The sequence below is a fragment of the Cheilinus undulatus genome, linkage group 4, assembly GCF_018320785.1.
Source record: "Cheilinus undulatus linkage group 4, ASM1832078v1, whole genome shotgun sequence".
Classification (NCBI taxonomy): domain Eukaryota; kingdom Metazoa; phylum Chordata; class Actinopteri; order Labriformes; family Labridae; genus Cheilinus; species Cheilinus undulatus.
In genome coordinates this window covers 45833560-45859068 of record NC_054868.1, presented here as the reverse complement: position 1 = coordinate 45859068, position 25509 = coordinate 45833560, and the positions used below count along the sequence as shown (strand labels likewise).

General features: G+C 38.3%; 1 protein-coding gene and 1 pseudogene across 1 annotated transcript; both read left to right on the top strand.

Annotated features, from left to right (window-relative positions):
• The first annotated feature begins 932 nt into the window (after window positions 1–932).
• LOC121507781 lies at window positions 933–6451 on the top strand (annotated as a pseudogene).
• Window positions 6452–10485: 4034 nt separating this feature from the next.
• Window positions 10486–23368, top strand: LOC121507780 (perforin-1-like). Its single transcript, XM_041784120.1, has 10 exons — window positions 10486–10797; window positions 11593–11672; window positions 13925–13970; window positions 17922–18058; window positions 18203–18341; window positions 18428–18508; window positions 19559–19621; window positions 20312–20802; window positions 20908–21001; window positions 23156–23368. The coding sequence occupies exons 1-10, from the start codon at window positions 10504–10506 to the stop codon at window positions 23366–23368; spliced, it is 1638 nt and encodes a 545-aa protein (XP_041640054.1). The 5' UTR covers window positions 10486–10503.
• Window positions 23369–25509: the final 2141 nt, after the last annotated feature.

Sequence of the window (25509 nt, the reverse complement as noted above, 5' to 3'; positions counted from 1 at the left end):
TGACTTTTCATCTCATAATTTTGACTTACCATCTCATATTTGCCTTTTTATCTTATAATTGACTTTTTATCTCATAATAATCTCATAATGTATGGGCCTCCGTACAGGTATCTTAAGGGCCCCTCCCTACTGTGAGCCCAGGTAATCAGTACCCTTTTCCCCCCTGTGCTACGCCCATGGTGCCCCATGTTGATAAAATCTGTTTGGTTTTGAGATGGCTTATCCATTTTCACAGCAGTGAAACCATACTCACTGCATCTGCACAGAATGTTTTATCCTGAATTTTCCCAGCTCACTTATACAATTAAGTAAGTTGCATTTGTGGGTAAAACTATTAAAGAAACACAGGGTTGGAACAGCAGGTAAAGCTTTCTATAACTTTGTTCGCTGAAAGTAAAGAAAAGATCAAAAACTTCCCCGGTCAGAGTTATGAGCATACTCGGTCTGCATTACTTTCCAACCCAGCTGTGCTTAAACAATATTTCTCTTTGTAATCTGCGTAGCTTATCACTCTTTATCTTTAAACTCATTCTCCTTTTATTTCTTTACAAGCTCCAATAAGCACAGTAAAAAAATAAGCTCCAGTCCATCCTTAACTCTAATAGAAAAGCAAAGGCTTCTCTCTCCTGCTGGTTTGCATTTTGATGCCAGGAGGCAGAGCAACAACAGCTTCAGTGTTAGGAACAGGTACAAACTTCTTTTATAAACATCACAGGAACCATCTTTAAAAAGTTTGATTGCATATAGTAAGATTTTAGGACTTTGAGGCTTTATATTTTTCAGAAAATAAAAACTACACTGGTTTTAATGATTCTTTCAGATCAGAGCTAATAGTAAGAGATGAAGGCATAATGTCGTGGTATTTTTGGATGGTTTGGATTTGCTGAAATTTTTGGGGTTTTTTCCTGCATCATTCCAGTTTTTCCTCAGCCATGCTCTCCTTTCCAGCCTTGTCTCTACTCCCCCTGAGTCTCCTCTTCTTTCTGCCTCCCTCTTCCGTCCTTTCCTGTCGCATTGCAAGCTATAAAAAGTGCATCAGAGCTCCCTTTGTACCGGGCCACAACCTGGTAGGAGAAGGTTTTGATGTGGTCACACTGCGGCATACAGGAGCCTACATGATCAATACAAAGATCTACCTGACTCCTAGAAGCACCTGCACTCTGTGTGCCAACGCTCTGCAAGGCAACAAGCTGCAGAAAGTAAGAAAACTAAACTGGTAGACAGCAGCAACTTTAAAAGCTGCGATGTGTGCATGTAACACTGTTTTTATTTTCACTGTCAGCTGCCAGCCTCTGTCGTTGACTGGCGAGCATTCAGCAGATGCAGCGCTAAAGTTGTTGACTCTAAACACACCACTGTCAGGTATTTTATTGTTTTATAACATCAAATTGCTGACTGGTTTTATCTGCAGCTTGGAACATTCCTGTAATATTTCAAAGCTGAGAATTTTCACACTGAAATGCTATTAATTTCAAATGACAACTATATACATTAGCTGAGAACATCAATTCCCTTTAGTATTTCCAGCACTTTTAAAAGCCAACCCTTATAACACTGTGGCCCCACTAGACATTTCCAAGCTAAGCGGACTCCACCCACCTGTTGTTGACATCTTATTTTGAATTGAAGACAAAAAGACAATTACAAGGCATAATTACTAAACATTAATCTTCCTCAAACATAAAACAACTAACAGACTGTCTACCGTCTCACTTCTCTGCTATCAGCCAAAATCAATTTGAAAATATTGGCGTATCAAATATCTGCAAAAATACAATAACCTGCATCCCTAATTATATTTTAACATTAAAAAAGCAAAAAGAAAACCCTTGGTATTAAAGAGCTTTAATATTGAGTCTTGTATCCACAGTTCACTGGTTAACAGTCTCATCTCTGAGGACAGCAAAGGTTGGGAGGTAGGAAATATCTCACCATTTCTGTTTGTAACCGTAACTTAAGTGTGTGAAATTATTTTATTATTTTGCTCATTTCACCCTTGGGTGTCATATATCCCCCTGGAGAACTAACACAGTTAGAAAAGGTCATGGTTTGTTTAATTAGACACTATTAACCCTTACTTAGCTTCATGTTATCATAAGACTCAACTGTATTAACCACCAAACCTTTGTCTACAAGTTGATATAAAGAAAAGGATTATTGGGGCACGCCGATGGTCAAGTGGTTTAAGGCGTGAACCATGTACACGGGCGGCCTGTGGCCCTTTGTCGCATGTCTCTCCCCCACTCTCGTCCCTGTTTCCAAGTCCATCCACTGTCCTCCACTATCCAATAAAGGCACGAAAAGGGCCAAAAATAAATCTTAAAAAAAAAATTAAAAAGGGTTATTAGATTTAATAGAATTGTACAACCAAAGAGTCGGTACTCTTTTTAGGGCTCATGTTTTCTTTTGGATCTTATGTCATAGCCTTAAAAACATCATGTGATCATCAAATATGTACTAGTTAAACAGATGATTCAGTGCAGATGTATGCAGGTAGACAAAGTCAAGTTATTGTAGTATGTCCAACTAACACTGGACTTTAAAATGCAAGCAAATTGCCCATTTTAACCACATTTCACTATTTGATATGCTCATTTTGGCCAGTTTATATAAAATTTTCATCCCATTTCACCAAATTTCCCCCCAGTTTTGCCAATTTAAAGCCATTCAGACACGTTTGAATCCCCTTTCACCACTATATATGTCTGTTTTTGCCACTTTGACTCATTTTGACTTGTTTTTGGTTACTTTTTTGCCACTTCTAACACATTTATGCTACTTTTAAAACCAATTTCATCACCTTTTCCACCATTTTTGCCATTATTAATCCATTCTAGCTGTTTTTAATCCTTTTTAATTCTGTTTTTAACAAAAGGGATTTACATTTAAAGAAGGCTTTTGACTACACAAACGAATTAAAAAAGATATGTCTTCGATAAGAGTGGTTATTGTTAAGGTTGAATATAAAATATGGATACCAGAGCTTAACTTTACATTGGACCATGAATTTTTTGACATCCTACAGCTCAACCCTTTATATCCCCCTTATGGATGGCGTTGTCTGTACATGACTATTCTTGATTGTGTATGGCTGTGTTCAACCACCTTCAGGAACAGTAGGGGACCCCGGTCTCTGGCACCTTTATTTTGGGGGTCATGGGCTGAAAAGGTTGAGAACCACTGGATTAGAGCACAGCCGCTGCAATGCTGTTGTGTTTTGGGTTTCAAACTATTTAGAAACATGTTTTAGGATATATTTTTCATCATCAAAAGAGAAAGTAGTGTAAAAGAAGAGCTCTGTGGCTTTTAGCTGTAATAGAGAGGAGTGATCACTGTGACAGCAGGAGCTGTAGTCTGCCTGTAACAGGTTTTCACACATTCAAAGTTTTAAAGGTAGATCCAACTCAACTAACACATAAGGCATCTGATGTCAGTAAATAACATCTTTGGTCACAAGATGGGGGTGTTTGTCTAGTTTGACAGTGAGTCAGAACAGACACTCACATACACTTTTAACTTTCTTTATTTGTAATGTTACCAGGCCAATCCCAGCCCAGAAAGTCTTTAATTAAGCAAACTCCTCACTGGACAACAACTGTTAAACTGTATTTTTTTTCATTTTAGCTTTTAAATTGCTAAAGACCTCTTTTCTCCCATGTACCACCATAAGAACATCTTCAAAAATAAAAGGATTAGCATTGTTTGGGCAAAGTACCTGGATGAATTGCTCTTAGGAATTACAGTCTAAAGCAGTGAATTCCATTTTTTCCCTTGGAGACACCCTTACTTTTATCTAGACAAGCTGCTCAACCCCACACTGAAAAAGTGAGACATTGCTGTCAAAAATCAACACTGTTTTTAATCGTGTACTTAAAAATACTCTGACAAAATAGGCCTAACATTTTCCTTACCATAAGGCCTTTTAATAAAACAATTTAATGAGTGTTTTATCATTATATTTGACAGCTATTTATGCTTGTGATTTTATAAATAAATGGTTTATTAGAAAATGTCAGGGAGATTTTCACTGAACTTAAAGCATTTGTGAGCATTAATTTTCTTTTTATTCAACCAGATGGGCCTAAATTTAGATAAGTTTGAGTCTGCTGGCCTACATGTGGGAGGAACACGCTCTTCTGTGTATAACTTTGCTTCAGAAAGGTTAAAGGAAGACCGATACTTCTTTAGCACCCATGAGATCTCCTGCAAGCACTACAGGTACAGAGTTCAGATCAATGCATCATGCAGAAGATCATTCATTTATGTAAGTTTAGATAATTCATGTTAACATTCTGTCTCTGTGTGTTTAGTTACCGTGTGTCAAACAGACCGCGCCTCAGCCCTGACTTCAGAAAGGATTTGTCCAGACTGCCAAGTTTTTATAACTCATCCACAAAGGCTGAGACGAGTCACAGCTACATGGGCATGTCTGACTGTCTTGAAAGGGCTCACCTGGCACACGGTAGACATAGTTTACTAAAAAATGCACTTATGAAAGAAACATTGAACAACCTCTTATCAAATAGTTTGATAATTTTGTGAATCATTTACCCAGTAAGATCAAAACCAACATAATAAAAGGGTTTATTAGGATGTGCTATAAAGTTGCAGTCATACATCCAAAGATAGATGCTAAATATGGTCATTTCTGCTTCTGAATAGCCTCTCCTCCTCGTGTCTTTCAGGTCCACTCCTGCTTGTCTCTGGGTTTGTCTTTAGGCCTGGGAAGCTAAAGCTATCTGCAGACTATGAGTCTTGCTCCCAGATCTTACAGAACACAGTAACCTCGACTTTATACAGCTCCAGTCTCCACCAGCACTACACATCAGTGGTAGGAGGGACTGGTTGGTTGGGAGAGTTTTCACTCACTCACAATGACACGATGGGATACACAAAGTGGCTGAGCACCCTGAAGGACCACCCAGATATTGTTTCGTACTCTCTGAGGCCGATGTATGCACTGGTGCCAAATGAAGTGCAGAAAGCAGAGCTGAAAGCCGCCATAGAGCAATACTTGGAAGACAATGCAGTGAAAAAAAAAGAACCAGACTGTGGGCACAATCCAGACATGGTCCCAAACTGCTGTCCTAAGCAGGTCTCCATGGGTACAGTGGGAGTAAGAGTCATCAGAGCCTGGGATCTGAAAGGAGATATTTGGGGAAAGACTGAAGCGTGAGTAAAGTAGAAGTTTTCAGAAGGTGATTGGAGGAAAATTCTGTTGGTTACATTCATGACAGGCCAATCAGGGCAGCAAGGCAAAATGAGCTACTCAGGCATGTGCAGCTGCAGATGAAAGCTGAGGTTTACAGGCGCTGCTGTAGGATGTGAACGGCTGAGTTTCTCAATGAAATTCAGAGCCAGAGTTTCTTGCTGAAACTGTTCGGGAGACATGCAAAACACCTTCTTTGCCAAGACAAGCTTTAAACGTGACTTTCTGCACTTGTTTCAAATAAGAAAATGTTGTCCAGTTCTGATTAAACTGTCGCTATACCACAGCAACATCTGTGCTAATACCTACCACAGCAGAAGTCATTGTATACGCTGGCAAACCCTGCGCGTAACGATGACAAACACATGCCAAAGCAGGCTGTGAGATGAGCAAAAACATCTTTTTTGTCATGGAAAGCTTTCAGTCCTATTTTTGCTCTTTATTTCAAACAGAAATGTGGTCCAGTTCTGATAAAACTGTTGCTATACTAAAGCTACTATAGCTAATCACTACACTGGTGGCAGCTATTGCTGTAGGCTTTGGGTTCAAACCATTTTCAGTTCTTCACAAGCGTTGTGGATTTACCAGATGACAGACTGGCAAATCCATCAGCTTTGTAAAGTTATAAATAATAATCCTAAAAATACAAACCTACATCACATTGGTAAGATCAGCGTAGTGTAAAAGCAGCCAAATTCTCTTATCACTGTGGTTCTCTTTTCCTGTATTTTTTTCACACCTTTCCTTGACCCAGTGACGTTTTTCATCAGATCAAGGAAAAGTGGATAAGAAAGGACTTGGGGGGTAATTTTTTTTTCTTTTCAAACAGACCCTCATTCTGCTGAGGTTTTCTCCTTGAAAAAGGAATTTTTCTAGCTACTCAAACTTTTCCTAACCCTGGTATCTTAACACTGGATATGAATTAGTGCTTTACACATGAAGAGTGATTGGAAAAAACTAAATTAACAAATGAGAGATTTTGAAATATAAAATTGATTCTAAGTAGCTATCATGATGATAGGAAAGCAATCATACAGCTTTAACATTTGTACGCATGTACGACAAGAACTGAGTTCTGAGTGAAGTGTATCAAACATTAATAGCTGTCTTGTTTTCTTTTTCTACAGCTATGTTAAGTTGTGGTGTGGTCCCCACTATCGACAGACTCATATGGTCAAGTCAAACCATCCCTGGTGGAACGCTTATTACTATTTTGGCCTGGTCAGTACATTTTCTCCTTAGATCAGCTTAAATTATGAAAGGGCAATCAAAGAGAGCTCATGTCTGAATGATTCTTTTAAAATCAGATTATAATTCAGTGCTTTAATTGTCTGCCTGTTTGAAGAGTTGGACTTTTTCTCATTTTATTAATTTAATTAATTGATTTTATTTTTGAAGATGGATGCTAACTCGCTGTTATATGTTGAGCTCTGGGATGAGGACTGGCCAAATCACCAATATCTTGGACGATGTTACAGGCACATGAGCGAGGGGACTCACAGTTTCAGCTGTCCCGTAAATCATGGCGGCTTTGAGATTCAGTACACTCTGACCTGTGACACTCATCTGACAGGATCTGATTTATTTGCACATTTTAAAATACAACAAAACACAACAACAATAACAAAAAATGGATGTAAATTAACAATAAGCAATTAAATTTTAAAAGGCATGCCGGGGAAATCCCAAAAAACCCTACTATGATCATCACTTGAGCCAAAATAATAAACAATTTCTGCTAAATCTGATTCTAAACAGTGTAATTTCATGCAAATGAGGCATATCAAATTATAAAAATAAGTATAAACAGTCTTAATGATAGAAAAAGTTGACTATAAAAGTCTAACTCAGAGCTGGGTGATAATACTATGTAGGCAAACCAAACAGGGTCAATTTAGACCAAAAAATACCTGTCTGAATATGTGTTACCATTAAAAATGGTTTAGTTATGATTATCAGTCATCAAATGCTCCTCTTATCAAAACTGCAGTCAAAATAACTCAACATTTTTTATTAAAACAAAGACTAAGTTCAACTCAATAAAGCCTACTAGCCTTAGATTTAAATACAAAGTGAAATTTTGTATGAATGTGTTCTTATTCATGAGCATGAATAAGAGAAGTTCATCTCACACATCTCTGAAATGTTTGACACTTTATGCCATCATTCATTAGAAACAATGATACTAGACAGTGAAATTTGATCCATGACCATGAAAAATGAGGGTAAAATTAAAGAGTGTAGCATAGTACTCCTTGGAGAATAAAGGTTTTACCCTAAATATTATTTTCAAAATGTAGTTACTGATGTTTATGGACATTAAGCGGTTGACTTCATTAGACTCTCTTAGCTTGATATTAATCAGGCTGGTGTGGGAGGAGTGAAACTTGTTGACCTCATCAATTAACGTTTACATTATTGATTGTGGTGTCATTGACTGCTATATAACTTACAGGACCAATAATTAAGTGGTTAAGTTATAATTGATCTTCCTGTCAAACACACCTGTGACAGAAACAAAGATAATTTGTACTCAGCAGCAGCTCAAGGTCAGTGTTAAAGTTGAACGTATGAAAAACCATGTTACTGTCAATCATCTGCCTTCAGCAAAGTAAGTTTCGATGCTTTGAAATACCTTAAACTCAATGTATTTTTAAATTTTCTTCAGTTATAATAAATTGCATTTTACTGAACAAAGCAGACAAGAGATCACATGAAGGCCTGAGTCCTTAATTCTCATTTATTTTGACACAAGTACTGCCCACAACCACTGGTAGACTCAGAGGGGGGACAGAGGGGCAATTATGGCCTAATGTTTTTAAAAATGCCTTCTTAGATGCCCCTTTAATAGATGAAAAAATAAAGTAAACTCAAGAATGCCCCCTAATTGCAAAAACATGATGGAGTAACACTAAGGTTTCCATCTAGGTGGATAAAAAGATCATTTGTGCCCTGTAGGGTGCTCTTCCAGTGGTAAAAATGATGAAGTGCCCCCGAGGTTACTATCTAGGTGGCCAAAAAAATCATATATGTCATCTAGGTGTACAAAATGGAATAAAGTGCCCCTGATTTTTCCATCAAGGTGAAAAAAAATTGATAAAGTGCCCCTTTTTCCCCATCAAGATGAACAAAATGTGTTTAAGTACCCCCTCTGTACCCCACTCTAGATGGCAAAAAAATGATAGGTAGGGCGCCCTTCCCATAGACAAAACATGATCAAAAGCCCCTAGGGTGCCTTTCCAATGGATGAAATGAGATAAAGTGCCTCCTGGGGTCCATACTGGTGGACAAAATGTGATCAAGTGCTCTGTAGGTTGCCATCTAAGTGCCATTTAAGTTGACAAAACAAGATAAAGTGCCCTCCTGGGAGACAAAACATGACATGTGTGCAACACTGGAGAAAATGCATTGAAGTGCCATAAACTCCTTGGTATGAAAGTTTTTACTGATATCTGTACTTTTGTATTTTTGTGAAATAAATAGCGCAATAGTTCATAATCCCTCACGTCATTACAGAGGTGTAGTTGGTATAATACTTTTTTTTTTTTAAGAAAATGCTTGATCTCACTGCAGACAGCAGATATTTTCTGCATGTTAGCATTCAGTGAAATATGTGATTATGATAAATGATCTCCTTAGGGAGATTAACCATCTGTCATTTCACAGTAAATATATTTTCAAAGATCAAATGTGTATTTTTGTTTCATCAAGTTGCCTTAGTTTTACTTGTTTTTCAGAGATGTTTGACTCAGGTTATTGTCTCTCCTGTCTTTTGTTTTCTCTAAATGCTCCACCAAAACACACACCTACAGTCACATAAGCAACAGATTAACTCTCTTTCTTTTCTTATTCCTCAATTTTACAAATTGCAGAGGTGTGTATGGTGACAAATTGAATGAGATCTTAAATAACCCTGGTGTGTCACATAATAGTGGGTGTACTCTGTTTACAAGTTCACTGTTTTGCACCTTAAATTTTCCACCATTATGCTAAAAGGAAACAACATCCCAATGTAATTACATAAATGGTTGAATTGGATGTTATTATCTTTTTCCATTACAGTTAAATGTAATGAATTAAATGAATGTTAGACACTGGGGATGTAAAGCATTTAATGCTTAATACTGACACAATTAGCATGGGTGGAGGTTAATCGTTACAATTTTATGTTCTGTACAGATACTAATAATGTCGTCACTCAAGATTTTCAAGTAAAGGATTTACAGATGACCTATTTTCTTGGCATTTAAGATGTGGTTCATCTGGTTTAATTACGCTGTTCAACATTTTTTCTTTGATTTACTTCACCTATAAAAGCACTGCTACCTGCAGACTTGGAAGTATCTCCACATGCTTGGCTGACACATCTGCTCATCTCCATCTCATCTAGAAGATTCCCAGCGCAGAAGAAACCCAGCTGAGGTCTGAAAATCAGGTAGAGCTTCATCACAAGGAACGTTCACTTTTAATGCAAAAATTACAAATAGGTGGTTTGTTTTGAAAGGTTTAGATAACCCTCTTGAGGCCAACTGATAGCAACTAGCAAACCAGAGGCAACACTTAATTTGGTCAACAATTAAATTTCAAGTACTTTAAGTTTGAAAAATAAAGAAACTAGGACTAAAAAGACAGGGGAGAAATGGCATTTTGATGTCTTAGCATCATGTGATATATTGTGACATGTATACTGCATAAGTCTAAATCAGTGTAGTGAGTTTACGCGGCTTAAAATGGGCTGTAACCATTTAACTTGTAGTAATGTTTGATTATTTGTATATATTTTTCTTACTAAAGTATAACTTGAAAGTCGATTTTTAAAAATCTAAAAATGGAAATATGTTGTACCAACAAATTAGGGGCCTTTTGCTCTAACAGAGACCTCATCCCATCACTGCCTTGCTTTTATATGCATTGCATAATTTGCATTTGCAAGTAGCTTATGGCTATGATTCTGATTTAAACTCATTAAATCTAAAAACCCTTTATGCATTTGAGTTTCAAAGTATGATGATAGATAAATTCTGAAGAAAGCTTCACATTTATTTTCATACAATTGAAAATAACTATAACTGACTCATTAAGAGTGTTTAACGGTTTGGCCCTCTGATGGTGAGACTTCGATGAATGTGGCTCTTGTGGTAAGTTTCCCTTCTCTGCTTCAAAGTGTATAAAACAGTACTGTATGTCCTTATTACAAAGTCTTTTTTTTCAGTTTTTATCAGTTAAACAGTTTAAAAAAAACAGCCAAAGTTCTTCTCACCTTTTCATCTCTTTTCTCCTCTTTGTCTCTGTATATGTCTCTGTCTTCAGCTCCAGTCATGATCTCCTTTTCAGCCTTGCTCCTTTTCTACCCAAGCCTCCTTCTCTTCCTGTCCTTCCACTCCCCTGTTCTCTCCTGTCAGATTGGAACCCACAACCAGTGCAAGTCTGCTCCATTCGTACCGGGACACAACCTGGTAGGAGAGGGCTTCAATCTGCTCACCCTGCAACGTAAAAGAGCCTACGTTATTGATGTGAACACTTACCTGACCCCAGAAGGCAACTGTAGACTCTGCCCTAACCCACTGCAGGGCAACACTTTGCAGAAGGTAAGTTAAACCAGAAAAACACAAAGACTCTGAGACCCCATTTATACCTTGAATCAATACTGTCTGACCTTATATGAGGGTATGTGTATACCAAGCAGTAATCCTTTATGCTAGTAGTGGATGCATACTAAAAACCGTTTGATATCCAAAAGCTCCAACTGCATACAGAGGTGCTCTGGGATCCTTTTTTATAGGTAGTTTATGAAAACAGATCCAGCTTCTGTTGTTTACATTAACTACGAAGTCCTTCAAATCTAACCACTACCCTACAAGGTTATTTATAAACTCTGACAAAATGAGGGAGAAAAGCTGTTAAAGAGGCAACATTAGCCTCATTTCAATAAATGCAAAAATAATCAGTGAAACAAAATATTTCACAAAAAAACTTTTGTGTATCTTCCATGAAATATTTTAGCCATTTGTGAAATAGTTTCTATTCAACAAAATTATTTATGCTTCATTACATTTTTTTTTTGTGTGTGAAAAGACAATTTTTAGGTTTTCCCTTTTTTTCATTTCATTAAATATTTGCAATTAGGCTTTATGTTTTTTAATCTGTTAGAGGTTTTTGCAGTTGACATTCAGGGCCACTGTACATGACAGTATATTTTCCACAATAACTGTCAAAAAGTTTCTTCTACTGGCTTTATTTAAGTATGAACTATGTTGAGATTAGGCTTTGATGAAGTACTTACAACTCCCACACTTTTTTATACAAATAAAATGGTTATAACACATATTGCACCATCATATACATGCTAACATGTTAACTGTGTTGTTCTTTTTATTTTTCAGCTGCCAGTCTCTGCAGTGGACTGGCGTGCATTCAGCCACTGTGATGATCATCTCAGAAGCCGTGTATCCACCACTGCCAGGTAATCTTTGATAATGTTTAATTAATAATGTATCATTTATTGTATTATTTATTCATCAGGCAGTACTTTCTAACATCCAACCATTTTCATTCAAGCCAAACCTAAGACAGTGTAGTTTGAGAATCAAAGTATATCATCAGTGCCCCTAAAAGTCATTTAGTTCAAGCAGTGAAAAATAGCAAAGTACATCTATTGAAGCAGTTGCACCATTACATTTACAACATTTATGTTACATTTCATAGTTACATTTAAAGTAACCCTCTTTATTCTAGACTAGACTTTATTCTTAACAATGCACACATTTTGAAATCTTCAGTCAGAATTTTTCCCATAGTTATTAATTGGCATGAAAACATGATTTTTTTTTTTTTTTACTGTTTTTTTTTTTTCAAACCAAACTTTTCAAGGAGATTTTTACATGTCCACTTGAGTTGACAACAAGCATTTTAGTTTTCAGCTGAAGAGACACTGTATTGATACTACAATAATTCTACAGAGAGGCTTCAAAAAAAAAAAACTGCCTCATACAAAATCTGGAAAAGCACCCAGAGCACAAAGCCATGAGACACTTCATGTAGATATACTTTAATGGGAGCATGTAGTATTATGGCACCTGTTTGCATTTTTGGCTTTGATAAGCTGGGGCCAGTGATCCTTGGGGCCAAATTGGATCTTAAAGGTGCCTCTTCAGCATTCCTGGCTCCCTCAGCTCCACTGTCACAACCACTAGCATAAGCTAATCCTTCTTTTGCTGGCAGCCACTCATCATAACTGCCTGTAACATCATCCTCACTTCACTCAGATGGTGTTTTCTATCGTATTTTGAAGGCCTTCTTGTCACGATCTGCTATTGAGCACCGCAAAATATGGCAATACACCAAAAACAGCTAACTGCATTCTGATAGCCTAAATACATTTATTTACAGCCAAAAAACCACTACAGATTGAGTACATTGCAGGATTAAAGCCACAGTAATAGTACTGTTGATAGCTACTGATGCATGATGTCAAGTGTAGTGGATGGATGAAACACCCTAACCCAATTATTGGAAAATGTAACAATGGCATGACTCCTTAGATGTTACTTAATGCTACATTTTTTTTACCTGCAAAGGTATTCCAGAGTAGAAGGAAGTGGCATACCTGACTGGCTTAACCTGGCATGCTAGATGGATTTGTTTCACACATTCATCTGGTAAACCACTCATATACAGCGTTTGGGAAAGGGCAGAGCCTTTGAAAAAAACTCGTAGGGTGACTGGATGAACATTCTGTCTGTCACATCTTTATGGGCCGATCAGAGAAACAAAACACGTGACATAGCCACTATTGAGCTGCGCCCCTACCGAGGACTAAACTCCATAGGGAACTGCATGACGCGAACCATGGCGACTGTAGATATGTCAGTACACGACTTTTGTCTTTTTGAAAAGAAAATAACTCACTGCTGTTCTTTATTCTTCTTTTAATGATTTAAATGTCAAGTTCTGATAAAACTGACGCTTTAGCAGGATCCACGCTAATGTCTTCCAACATAATTGCACCAGTCCCTTGTTGCTGCTTCCTTAAGCCTTACGCCTCTGCCGCACCCAAAAGTACTGCCCCTCATCGCTGATTGGTCCTGTCACTGTCTAACCTGGCCCAAACTGTTCAGACGGGAGCTTTGCAAGCAGGATTTGCCAGTGAGAAACACGTATCCATCTGCTTTGCAATATTATGAAATGGCTTGGTCTGAAGAGGAAATAAATGCACATACAATGGCTTGCCACTACATGTCAGTGTATAGGATGGGAGGATAGGATAGAGGATAGGATGATGTACTAGGGTCTACTTTGCCATTAAAATCCATGCATATGCAAGCAAATGGCTTTTAAATAGCTGTCCACTGCTGTGCCCTCTATGCATGAAAGGGTTAAATCCAAACTAATCCAGATTTATTAATAAATCACATATAAAAACAAAATCTGACCCTGACTTTTAGGATAAAGCTGCATGTAATGGATCCTTGGGGGACTATGTGCATAGAGAACAGTAGTATCTAAGTACTGAGCCCTGGGGGACTCCACGTGGAAGAGGCACAGAGGACGGGGTGACATCAGAAAAATTGGTGTCACCAAGGTTAAGATTTAGAGGAAGTGTATATATGTGTATAGTGTATATACCACTTTCTTTTCTGGAACAATAAATGTAAATGTTTAGATGCAATTAGTAATTAAAGCATCTTGCTTGTTTCATTTGCCTTGTGTCCACAGATTACTGGCTGCCCATTTCACCTTCTCCAGCAACTTTATCTGGCTCGTAAGAATCCTTTACAACATTTTGAAAGAAATGTGAACAGTTTTTTGTATACCATGTTAGAAGAGTTGGAAACAGAAATCACAACTGATAAGACCCTTATTTTATTGTTTTGTTAAAAAAAATCAATTCCAAAAAAGATGGGGTGCTGTGTAAAATGTAAAACAAAATGCAATGATTTACAAATCTCATGAACCCATATTTTATTCACAATAGAGCATAAACAGCATGTCAGCTGTTAAAACTGAGACATTTTACCATCTAATGAAACATATTAGCTCATTTTGAATTTGATGGCAGCAAAAAATCTAAAAAAAAAAAAAAAGTAGGGACAGGGCCATGTTTGCCATTGTGTAGGATCCCCTCTTCTCATAACAGTCTGTAAACATCTGCGAGGTGAGGATACCAGAAGCCTGTACGACGAAGCTGGATCTTCTCTTATCGAGATAACTTCAGGATTAACCCTGGATTTTCTGTACGATGACACTGGTTCACTTCTTACCGGGATAAATCACCGCGGTAACTTATGCTGAACGGCTAACCCGCTCCCGAGCAGGTTATGTTCTGGATACGAGATCAGCGAGTATAAAAGCACCGCCTCCAGACTAATCAGTTCTCTTGGATAATGGCCTGCCCATTCTTAGAAGATCCTGTAGATGTTGGTGCACAGAGCATGAGAAGAGCGCTTAGGAGAGAAAGAATATTTAGGGATAGATGCAATCCTTTCAATTTACCCGATGACAGCCTATTTCCTGAGAAGGAGGCCCTCCCCTGTTTTCTTTAAATTGCATTTTTTCCTATGGGCTGCAAACAATATTGAATAAATTCGGGTAATTTCATTCATACAACAGAGACAGTGTGGAGAAATAAAGCCTTGTCACTCACCGCTTTGAGTATGTTTTTATATTTGATCTTCACTTGTTCCCAAGTCCTTTTTGCTCCACTAGGGTTGCATCTGAAATCATGGGGTTTATAATAATGGTCACACATGGCATAACTGCAGAAACATGGATTAATGGAACACACAACTACTCATGCAGTCACGGTGAGGAATTAATATTACAACACAAAATTTGCGAGGAAGCTCTGCCCCAAACATCTGTGCTGTAATAAAGTGAAACTGAGTGATCAGAGTGCTGTCCGTTTACATTGTCCGATGAATTAATATTGTATAATCTGACAAACTTATGCATTAACAGCATCAGCAATTTTCTGCCAGCATTCCTTCCTGGCTTTTGCTGTGGTGACAGTGTTGCCTCTGGCGTGGATGATTGCTTTAAATTCCTCATATTTTTTTAAGAATGATTGTCTGTTCCTCCACTGAGAAATACACTGCTCTACAGGGTTTCTCCATGTTTGCAATTGGTCAGACGCTGCAAACACCACCCCTTTTATGTGAGCGCGCACTGATCCAGATTGGAAAACCCTGGATGCAACTACCGAGTTGATAACCAGCTTCGTCGTACAGCTGATCTGGATTGCAAATGTCTTCATAAGTCAATCCAGCTAGCGGAGAGATATCCTGGGTGTGTTAATCCAGCTTTGATGTACAGGCCTCAGTTGCTAGAGTTTTGAGAGAGGAATGTTATCCCATACTTATCATATGCAAGATTCTAGCTGCTTAACAGTCTTGGGTTGTCTTTGCCAGACTTTCCATTTTATGATGCGCCAAATGTTTTCTGTTGGTGAAAGGTCTGGACAGCATCCGCACTCTTCTACTGTGAAGTCATGCTGTTGTGATGAAGGCAGTATGTGGTTTAGAATTGTCTTGCTGAAATATGCAAAGCCCTTAAAGAGATGTTGTCTGGATGTGAGCATATGTTGCTCCAAAACCTCTACATACTTTTCAGCATTGACAGTGCTTTTCCAGATGTGGCACTAATGCAACCCTATACCATCCTAGATGTAGGCTTTTGAACTGTGCTCTGGTAACAAGCTGGTCAGTCTCTTTCCTCTTTGCTCCACTGGAAACAGTATCCATAGTTTCCAAAAAGAATTTCAAATTTTGATTCATCTGACCACAGAACAATTTTCCATTTTGCCTCAGTCTATTTTAAATGAGCTTTGGCCCAGAGAAGACAGCAGTGTTTCTGGATTGTGTTCACACATGGCTTCTTCTTTGCATGATCCAGCTTTATCTTATATTTGTGGATGGCACAGTGAACAATGTTGACAGACAATGATTTCTGGAAGTGTTCCTTAGTCCATGCAGTTATTTCCCGTACAAACTCGTGCCTATTTTTAACTCAGTGCCGCATAAGGGCCCCAAAATCACAAGCACACAATTCTGACCCTCAACTTTGCCCCCTACACACAGAGATTTCTCCAGATTCTCTGAATCTTTAGGTCACATATGTACCGTAAATGGTAGGATTATCTAACCTGACATGCCAGATGGATGTGTTTCACACATCCATCTGGGAAAGCTTCGATAGGAAACGTTTGAGAAAAGGCAGAGGCTTTGAAAAAAACTCAGAGTGTGACTGGATGAACGTTCTGTATGTCACATCTCTACGGGCCAATCAGAGCAACAAAACACCTGATGTAGCCGCTATTGAGCTGCACGTGCACAGCTACCGAGGAACAACGCGAAACATGGCGACTGTAGACATGTAAGTACTCGACTTTTGTCATTTTTGAAAAGAAAACAACTGCTGTTCTTTGTTCTTCTTTTAACAAAGAAATATCGCCAAGTTCTAATAAAACGTACACTTTAGCAACATCCACGCTAATGTCTTCCTCCATAACTGCACCGGCCTCTTGCTGCTGCTTGTTTACGTCACGACTCTGCCACGCCTTAAAGTACTGCCCCTCATCACTGATTGGTCCTGTCACTTTCTAACCGGGTCCAAACGGTTCAGATGGGAGCTTAACAAGATGGTTTCGCCGGTGAAAAACAAGGAAATGGGCATATCCATCTGCTCTGCAAGGTTAAGGATATTCACAGTCTTTGTTATTTTACATCAAAAAACATTCTTCTGAAATTGTTCCACAATTTTTAGAGTTTCACAGATTAGTGAACCTCTACCTGTTTTCACTTCCTAGAGACTCTGCCTCTCTAAAATAAAAATACCCAGTCATGTTAATGACCTGTTGCCACCCAAACTAGCTAGTTTCAAAATTCTCCTCTAGCTGGTTTTCATTGGTACCACGTACTATTTCAGCCTTTTGTTGCCCTGGCCCTACTTTTTTGAGATGGGTTGCTACAGTAAAATTCAAAATTAGCTAATATATTACATGAAATGGTAAAATGTCTCATTTTCAATATGTTGTTTATGTGCTATTGTGAACAAAATATGAGTTTATGAGATTTGCAAATCATTGCATTGTCTTTAAATTTACATTTTATACAGCATCCAAACTTTTCTTGGAATTGGGGTTGCACAAGTGGAATGAAGATTTTTGTTTAATTTTAGCTAGTGGCCAAGCTAAAATGTTATGAAATATAAACATAAAGGCGATTATTTTTAGTCTAAAGACTTGATCTGAGTTTTGTGATTCGAGGCAATGCTTGGCCAGAGAGTATCTTTAGATCTAAAAGTAGAACATAGCATTTCTGGGAGGACTCTTTAATGTTTTTTTTGTTTTGTTTTGTTTTTTTTAAGAAGAGGTATTTTAATGATTAGTTGAATGAATCCAAGTAAAATCTGCTGCATAGCTTGAATCCTATCATTTAAACTTTCTTTATGGATGTTGGTTTAGCTCGGCTTGTAGAGCATGTGCTCATGTGCAGAGGATACAGACCTTATCACAAAGGTCCCCCCTCTTTCTCCCCATATATCCTGTCTCTCTCCAGCTATCCAATCAAAAGAAAGGCATAAAGCCCCAAAACAAATTATCTAAACTTGTTTCAAGTAAAACTAGTACTTCCTGCCTACTTAATATTTTGAATTTTTAATCTTCTGCACCATGCTTTATATGTTTGAAACTCAATTAACTCTTATTCTTTATAAGGGTCAACTAAAGTGGAAGGAGACCATTGACCTGATAGTGGGGGGAGCACAGTCTTCTGTGTATAACTTTGCTGAAGCAAAGAGCAAACTCGACCGCTACACCTTCAGCACTCACACAGCCACCTGTCGCCATTACAGGTAAGGTAGAAAGACTCTGGATAGCATGACTACATCCCTGCATTATCTTTTTGTTTCTCTTTTTATTTGCATTTTACTGTTTTTTTACTTCCGTCCTGTTTTGTCACAATAAAAATCTTTCTTAAAAATACTTTGTGCGTTTAGTTTCCGTGTGTCAAACAGTCCGCCCCTCAGCTCTGAGTTCAGTAAAGATATTGAAGGACTGCCCATGCACTACAACCCCTCAACCAAGGCCCAATACAGAAAGATAATAGGGACCTATGGCACGCATTATATCAGCCAGGTTGAAACACACACAGACACATCACTTTTGTTTTCTCACCTCAGATGAACACAGATTCCCTGACAAAATATTGTTTGTAATTTCAGGTTGATTTGGGTGGGCAGTTCAGGAGAGTCACAGCTACAAGTACCTGTTTGTCCAGACTGATTGGCATGAACATTTACTTGGTAAGTATGATAACACATATGAAAAGACTGCAACTAACATACAGTACATTCTTTGTACTAGGATGGTCTCTAGGGATGCACAGAAGCATCAGTTTAATATTGATAACCACCATTTTCTGCCCAGCAGCAGATGTTTTTCTGTTGTGTTGCAGTAATTCAGCACTGGCATTTCACTCTGAATGGCTGATTCAGAAAAGAGCAAAACAGGTAAATGAGTCCGCACACCAGAAGCTGCCCCAAGAGCTTATTTAATGAAGATTATCACCACATGTGACGTTTCAGGTCTAAGCCCTTCATCAGACAAATAGACAGAGGGGATGCACCTCCATATATGTGTATAGTCTGAATCACCTGACAAGTCATGACAAAATAATGTTGGTGAAAAGATAAGACATACCAAGAAATATATACATATCTGCAAGTCACATATTTTTTAGACATCTGCAAGTCACATATTATATTCTGTAGACATTTGCAAGTCACATATTTTTTAGACAAGTGTACACTATTAGATCACAGTCTTATGATCAAAGTTTGAAGTGAGTCAAAAATATCTCAAAATGGGTGAGAGCCATCTTCATCATAGTGACATGCAAAGAATATATAGAAAAGTAGTAAATTACCCCTGTCAATTAAAGACAAGTGATAATCTTATATCACAATAACCATATAAAGATATTCATACTACAGGTAGTGACTAAATGTAAATATCTATCCCACAGCAAATGGAAAACAGACAATGTACACATTTAAGCCATTGACTGGGAGAATAACATCCACACAAACAATACTAATAGGACCCGGTGAGCACATCAACAAAATCATTAAAATCATTAGGGGCAACTACCACATCTATAGTTACCAGAAGGGATGGACTGTAAAAAGTGAGGCTGTGTGATAGGTGGGAGGTGGGCACGTACTAAAGAGTTTCTGAGGTTAGGTGGTCTACTAGAAACCAACCTGTACCGCAAAAGTACAGACAGAAATTCTATCCTGCATGGACAATCATTTCACCCCATCCCTCTCAAGAAAAGTCTTCCCATCTCTCAGTTCAGCCGCATCCGTCGCATTTGCAGCACAGATGAGGACTACCAGGCTCAAGCCTCAGATCTAGTAACAAGGTTTGAACAAAGACATTACAAACAAGAATGGGTTGAACAAGCATGTAGGTGCTTTGACAATGTAACACAAGCTGAATGTCTCAATAAAACTAGAGCTAAATCTTCTGAACAAAGAATCAATTGCATTGTTCAATATTCTCCTCTTGGTAAAAGCCTGCAGTCCATTCTCAATAAACACTGGAATATCATAGCATCTGATCCATCACTCAAAGGCTTCACTACACCACCGCACATTGTTTACAGAAGACCACCTAACCTCAGAAACTCTTTAGTACATGCCCACCTCCCACCTATCACACAGCCTCACTTTTTACAGTCCATCCCTTCTGGTAACTATAGATGTGGTAGTTGCCCCCAGTGCAACTTCACCCATAAGACCTCCACCTTCAACCACCCTGTGGTGATAATCTTCATTAAATAAGCTCTTGGAGCAGCTTCTGGTGTGCGGATTCATTCACCTGTTTTGCTTGATATATTTTTTGGTTCAGCACCCAGTACTCAACTTTATGGGATGTGCGTGCCATCGAACTTTTTTGATTCAGAAAAGAGATCAATTAATTATTTAGCAGTAGTTGTGACCCATTGAACAAACTGATCTGGTATCAGAGTATCAATAATAACAAGGATTTTGCCAACCTTTACTTGACCAAACTAACATTTGATATCTCCTCCTATCATCTAGCTGTACCACTGTTTATCAGGAAGCATCAATTTAGGCTTGGGGAAAGTCAATGTGACAGCTGGACTATTGGCTTGTAACAAAGACCTCCAGAGCCACAGCACCTTTGCCTCATCCAGCTTCAGTTTCCAAGACCACATGACTGAGGTGGTGGGAGGCATCGGCTGGGTGGGGGAGTTTTCACTCACCCACAATGACTCCCTGGGCTTCAAAAACTGGCTGAAAACTCTCAAGGATCACCCTGATGCTGTCAAGTATTCCCTGAGACCGCTGTATGAGCTGGTGCCACACTGGGCACAGAAGGCAGGACTGAAGGCTGCCACAGAAGACTACTTAAAAGAAAATGCCATCAGCACACCCAAACAATCTTACTGCCAGCGTCAACCTAACCTGGACCACAACTGCTGCCCGTATCAGGCCTGGAGAGGAACACTGGAGGTGACCATCATTCGAGCCTGGCGTCTGAAAGGAGACAGATGGGGCAAGACTGAAGCGTACGTAGAGTACAAGTCATTGTTGAGGGGGGATGCACTGTAAACATGCTGCAACATACACAAAATATCGCTATTAGCTTTTAATGTCTTTTTTATTATTAACAGGTATGCCAAGATATTTTATGGCTCCTTCCAACAAAAAACTCATATGATCAGATCGGACTATCCTTACTGGAACTCCCATTTTAACGTGGACCAGGTCAGTACTAATAATTTCCTGTAGAATCTGCTTAATCCTCCAGAGACAGTGTTGTTGTATATGACAAGAAGAGACATGCTATTCAAAGTTAAATCACTTTTGAACCGTAAATCATAACGAATTCCAATTTTTTTTCCTCTGAAAGCGCTCAGTTGTGCTATTCTAATGACACTAACCCTTCAAATCTCTTACAGAGCGTTTTCTAGCAAGTCTGAAACTTGGCTGACTTTCCAAGATCTTTAAAGATTAAATTCAAACCAGTAACCACTACTGTGCACATTGTCAGCACTCGTGTACAGACATATAAACTACAGAGGAGGGTCTGAATGACTCATAAGGCAAGGCAAGGCAAGTTTATTTGTATAGTACATTTCAGCAACAAGGCAATACAAAGTGCGTCACACAGGACATTAAAATACATTGACAAATGGAAAAAAAAGACAATAAAAAATTGTAAAAGAAAAAAGAAATTAACAAAGTGATTAAAAACAGCAAATAAAACCCACAAAAGATAAAGACAAAGACATGAAAGTAAAAGTTACAGAGCAGAGTTCTAGTTGAAATCGAAAATTTGAAAAATGATACAGTGTTTTAATCAAAGGCAGCAGTGAACAGGTGTGTCTTCAACCTTGATTTAAAAGAGCTCAGACTTTCAGCAGACCTGATGTTTTCTGGGAGTTTGTTCCCAGACCTAAGTGGTCTGGATGGTTCATACTGGACTACAAGGTCTCTGATGTATTTTGGGCCTAAATCATTCAGTGTTTTATAAGATAACAGGAGGATCTTAAAGGCTACTCTCTGAGAGACAGGGAGCCAGTGTAGAGACCTCAGAACAGGAGTGATATGGTCCACTCTGTTGGTCTTGGTGAGGACTCGAGCAGCAGCATTCTGGATCAGCTGCAGCTGTCTGATTGACTTTTTAGGCAGACCAGTAAAGATACTGTTACAGTAGTCAACTCAACTAAAGATAAATGCAAGGAAAAGTTTTTCAAGGTCCTGCTGCGACATTAGTCCTTTAATCCAAGAAATATTCTTGGAGTGCTAATAAGCTGACTTACAATAGAGAGAAAGAGACACAGAGAGGCTGTGATGTGCCCCTTAGAGTCATTGCACTTTAAGTAGTGGCTCATACTTCCAAAAGCCCAGGGACTTTTTTTGTAAAAATGGGAATATTTTGAAGACTTTTGCCACAGGATGATTATTTTTTTAATTCTCAGTCCCAAAGAGATGGGAGAAGTTTTTGCAAAAACTTTTTAGTTTGCTGACCCTGTACAATACTGTACTGTACTGCTGCACCAACCCGTCTGTCAATCTCATGCTCCCTTTTACCCTCACTTGTGAACAAGACCCCAAGATACTTGAACTCCTTCACCTGAGACAGAGACCCAGTCAATCTTTTGCTTGAAACAACTGCATTAAGCCCATGACTCACTGTCATCATCAAACTTTTACATTCTTTTTTTGTGATGCTGTTCCAGGCTTTCACTGCAGCCTCCTTCAGTTGTTCTTTGAACTGGGGGGTTACTCCCTTTGGTCTCCTCTTTAGCAGGTTAAACGCATGCTCTATAGGGTTCAAGTCTGGAGATTAACTTGGCCAGTCTAAAACCTTCCATTTCTTGCCCCTGACAAACTTTTTTGTTGTTTTGACAGTGTGTTTTGGGTCATTATCTTGCTGCATGATGAAGGATCTCCCAATCAGTTTGTTTACATCTTTCATTAAATTGGCAGACACATTTTTTTTGTAGAATTCTGAGTTCATTTTGCTGCCATCATGTGTAACATCTTCAAAGAAGATTAATGAGTCTGTCCCAGAAGAAGCCATGCAAGCCCAAACCGTGACATTTCCTCCACTGTGTTTCACAAATGAGCTTATATGTTTGGGATCATGAGCAGATCCTTTCTTTCTCCAAACTTTCCATCACTTTGGTAAGGGTCCATCTTTGTCTCATCAGTCCATAAAACTTTGTCCCTAAATTTTTGAGACTTGTCCCTACACTTTTTTTTTTTTTTTTTTTTTAGCAAATTCCAGCCTGTTCCTCCTTATTCTTCTTGCTAATGAGTGGTTTGAATCTTCTGGTGTAGAACAACAACATAACAACAAGTTTTGTTGGCTTCAAATGAGTGAACTGTAACTTCTCTCCTTAATTCATAAAGGTGGACACACGTTTGGGTCTGACGATTCAAGTCTGGGATGAAGACCGGCGCAGTGACGACCTTTTGGGATCATGTATGAGGTACCTGACACAGGGGACGCACACATACACCTGTCCAGCAAAGAGAGGAGGTGTGGAGATACGGTACACTCTGACCTGCGACCGCCACTTGACTGGAGAAAAATGTAACCTGTACAAACCATCTCCACAGTGAGAAATGCATTCTGGGTGGCATGATCTATTAAAAATCTTGATAGCCTGCATGAAAATGGTTATGATTACATTCCTGCAATATAATGAACATCGCATTCTAACAGGTTTTTTGAAACTACTATTACACTAGTTCCTTTCAGAGCTTAATAGGGCTGCATAATACAATCATGGTTTTTATTTATTTAACCTTTATTTAACCAGATAAAACCCATTGAGACCGAAATCTCTTTCACAAGGGTGACCTGACCAAGAGGTCAGCAGCACACGTCATAATAAATAATACACAATACAGGGTATTATTGGTGTTTGCAGAATATAGCTTATAATATTAATTAAAGTATATACAGATAGGAAGATTTGTTTATATTTAAGACAATATCTCTGCTGTACATAATGGTGTGGTTACTTGAAAGTTTGAGCTCCATGTAAGGGGTAACTTTTTTTCTTTATTTTGTGCTCTACAGTGCTCAGTGTCAGCAACTTGTTACAGCGCTGTTTGTCACTCTCAGAGAGGCAGATGTAGTTTGGGTTTACTATCGTGGTTAAAAATACATTTTACATATCCTCCTGAGACTTGAGAGACCATTTTTTCTCCCACTTATTTGGGATAAGTGTGGCCTGATTTGCATAAAACCTAAGCCTTGTTTTTGAACAGGAAAGTACCTGAAATTTTAAAAGCAAATCCCCCTACAAGAACTTTAAATCAAACTTCAAAATGAAAAGAAAATTATACAAAGAATGTTCCTAAAAATTTCAAAGAAACTTCCTCCCCTTTCTAAGAAAAATGCTGAAACTTCTAAGGAAATTCTGGAATAATTATCCAAAAAAAATCAGCAGAATTTGAAAGCCACAAATGTGATGTCTTCATACATACATGCAGGGTCTCAGGAGGATAAAATGTACATGTAATAAAAACAAAGAATCTAGCTTTAAACTTTTTTATGAAATAATGAAAAAGAATCTATCATTTACTATAGAATCAAATGTTTCCAAAATCAATATCATGCATCTGTAGTACTTAGCCTCAATCTCAGCTTAGTTGTTTAGTTTTTACCACTGTATGAAATTATATTACTTAGTACTGGTGTTTGTTCTTTTTTGTCACTGTTTCTGTATTTTGGTGATGGGGCCACATTTAGATAATAAAGGGATAAAAAGCTGTTATGTCTGATCGATGATGCATTTTTATTGTTTACTGAAAGGTTAACTTTAAAGCAACTATGGCCAGCAACTTCTCAAGGACTTAATAAATAAATAAGTTTATTTCCAAATGCAGACAGTGTCTTGAAGCTAATGTAAAATTATATATAGGGGCTCCAGTTGATGTTTAAAAACAAGATAAAGACCTAACAAAGCCAGCTGGCAAGGTAATTACATGCTATAAGAATGGGTTAAAAGCCTATGCTCCTACTGAAAAATTGACAACAGCTTGCCTTAACAATAGATCAGATTAATTCTTGATATTAGCTTTGGTCTGAATAAATGTTTTAAGTCTGAGTTGTTTCAGAGACCCCTGTAGAACACCAACAACGCCAAACTGCAGACTTTCAGGGGTTTAGTAAAATTTTGTGATAGTCAGGTCGCTTGAAAGAGTGTTTTGGTGTGGACCGACATGAAAGTAAGCCCCTTACCTGGTTAACAGACCCACACCCTACTAGTGGCCAAAAATATATGTAGATGCAGATTAAATTGAGCTAAACAGAATGTGTTACTTCTAATAACAACACAGTCATACTCAGTAATCTAGGCACCCAAAACAAAAACTAGAATATCTGGGAAAGTTGGCTTTATATATCCTTCTGTCTTCATGATTCCTTCCACCTCTACGAGATTCCCAGTTCCAGACACACTGAAGCATCCCTACATCATAATACTCTCACCATCATGTTCCACGGTGTGGGGATGGTGTTCTCTGGGTTATACACCTCTCCCTTCCTTCTCCAAACACAAGCAACGTCTCTATGATCAAAGAGCTCTTGTTTGGTCTTATCTGACCAAAGGATGAGCTTCCAGTATTCATAATTCTTCTCCAAGTTGTCCTTAGCATACTTCAGTCTAACTTGAAGGTGTTTCTTCTGCAGAAGTGGAGTTTTTCTTGGTCCATCACAGTGCACTTGGCTAAGTCCTTCACTAATGTCTTGG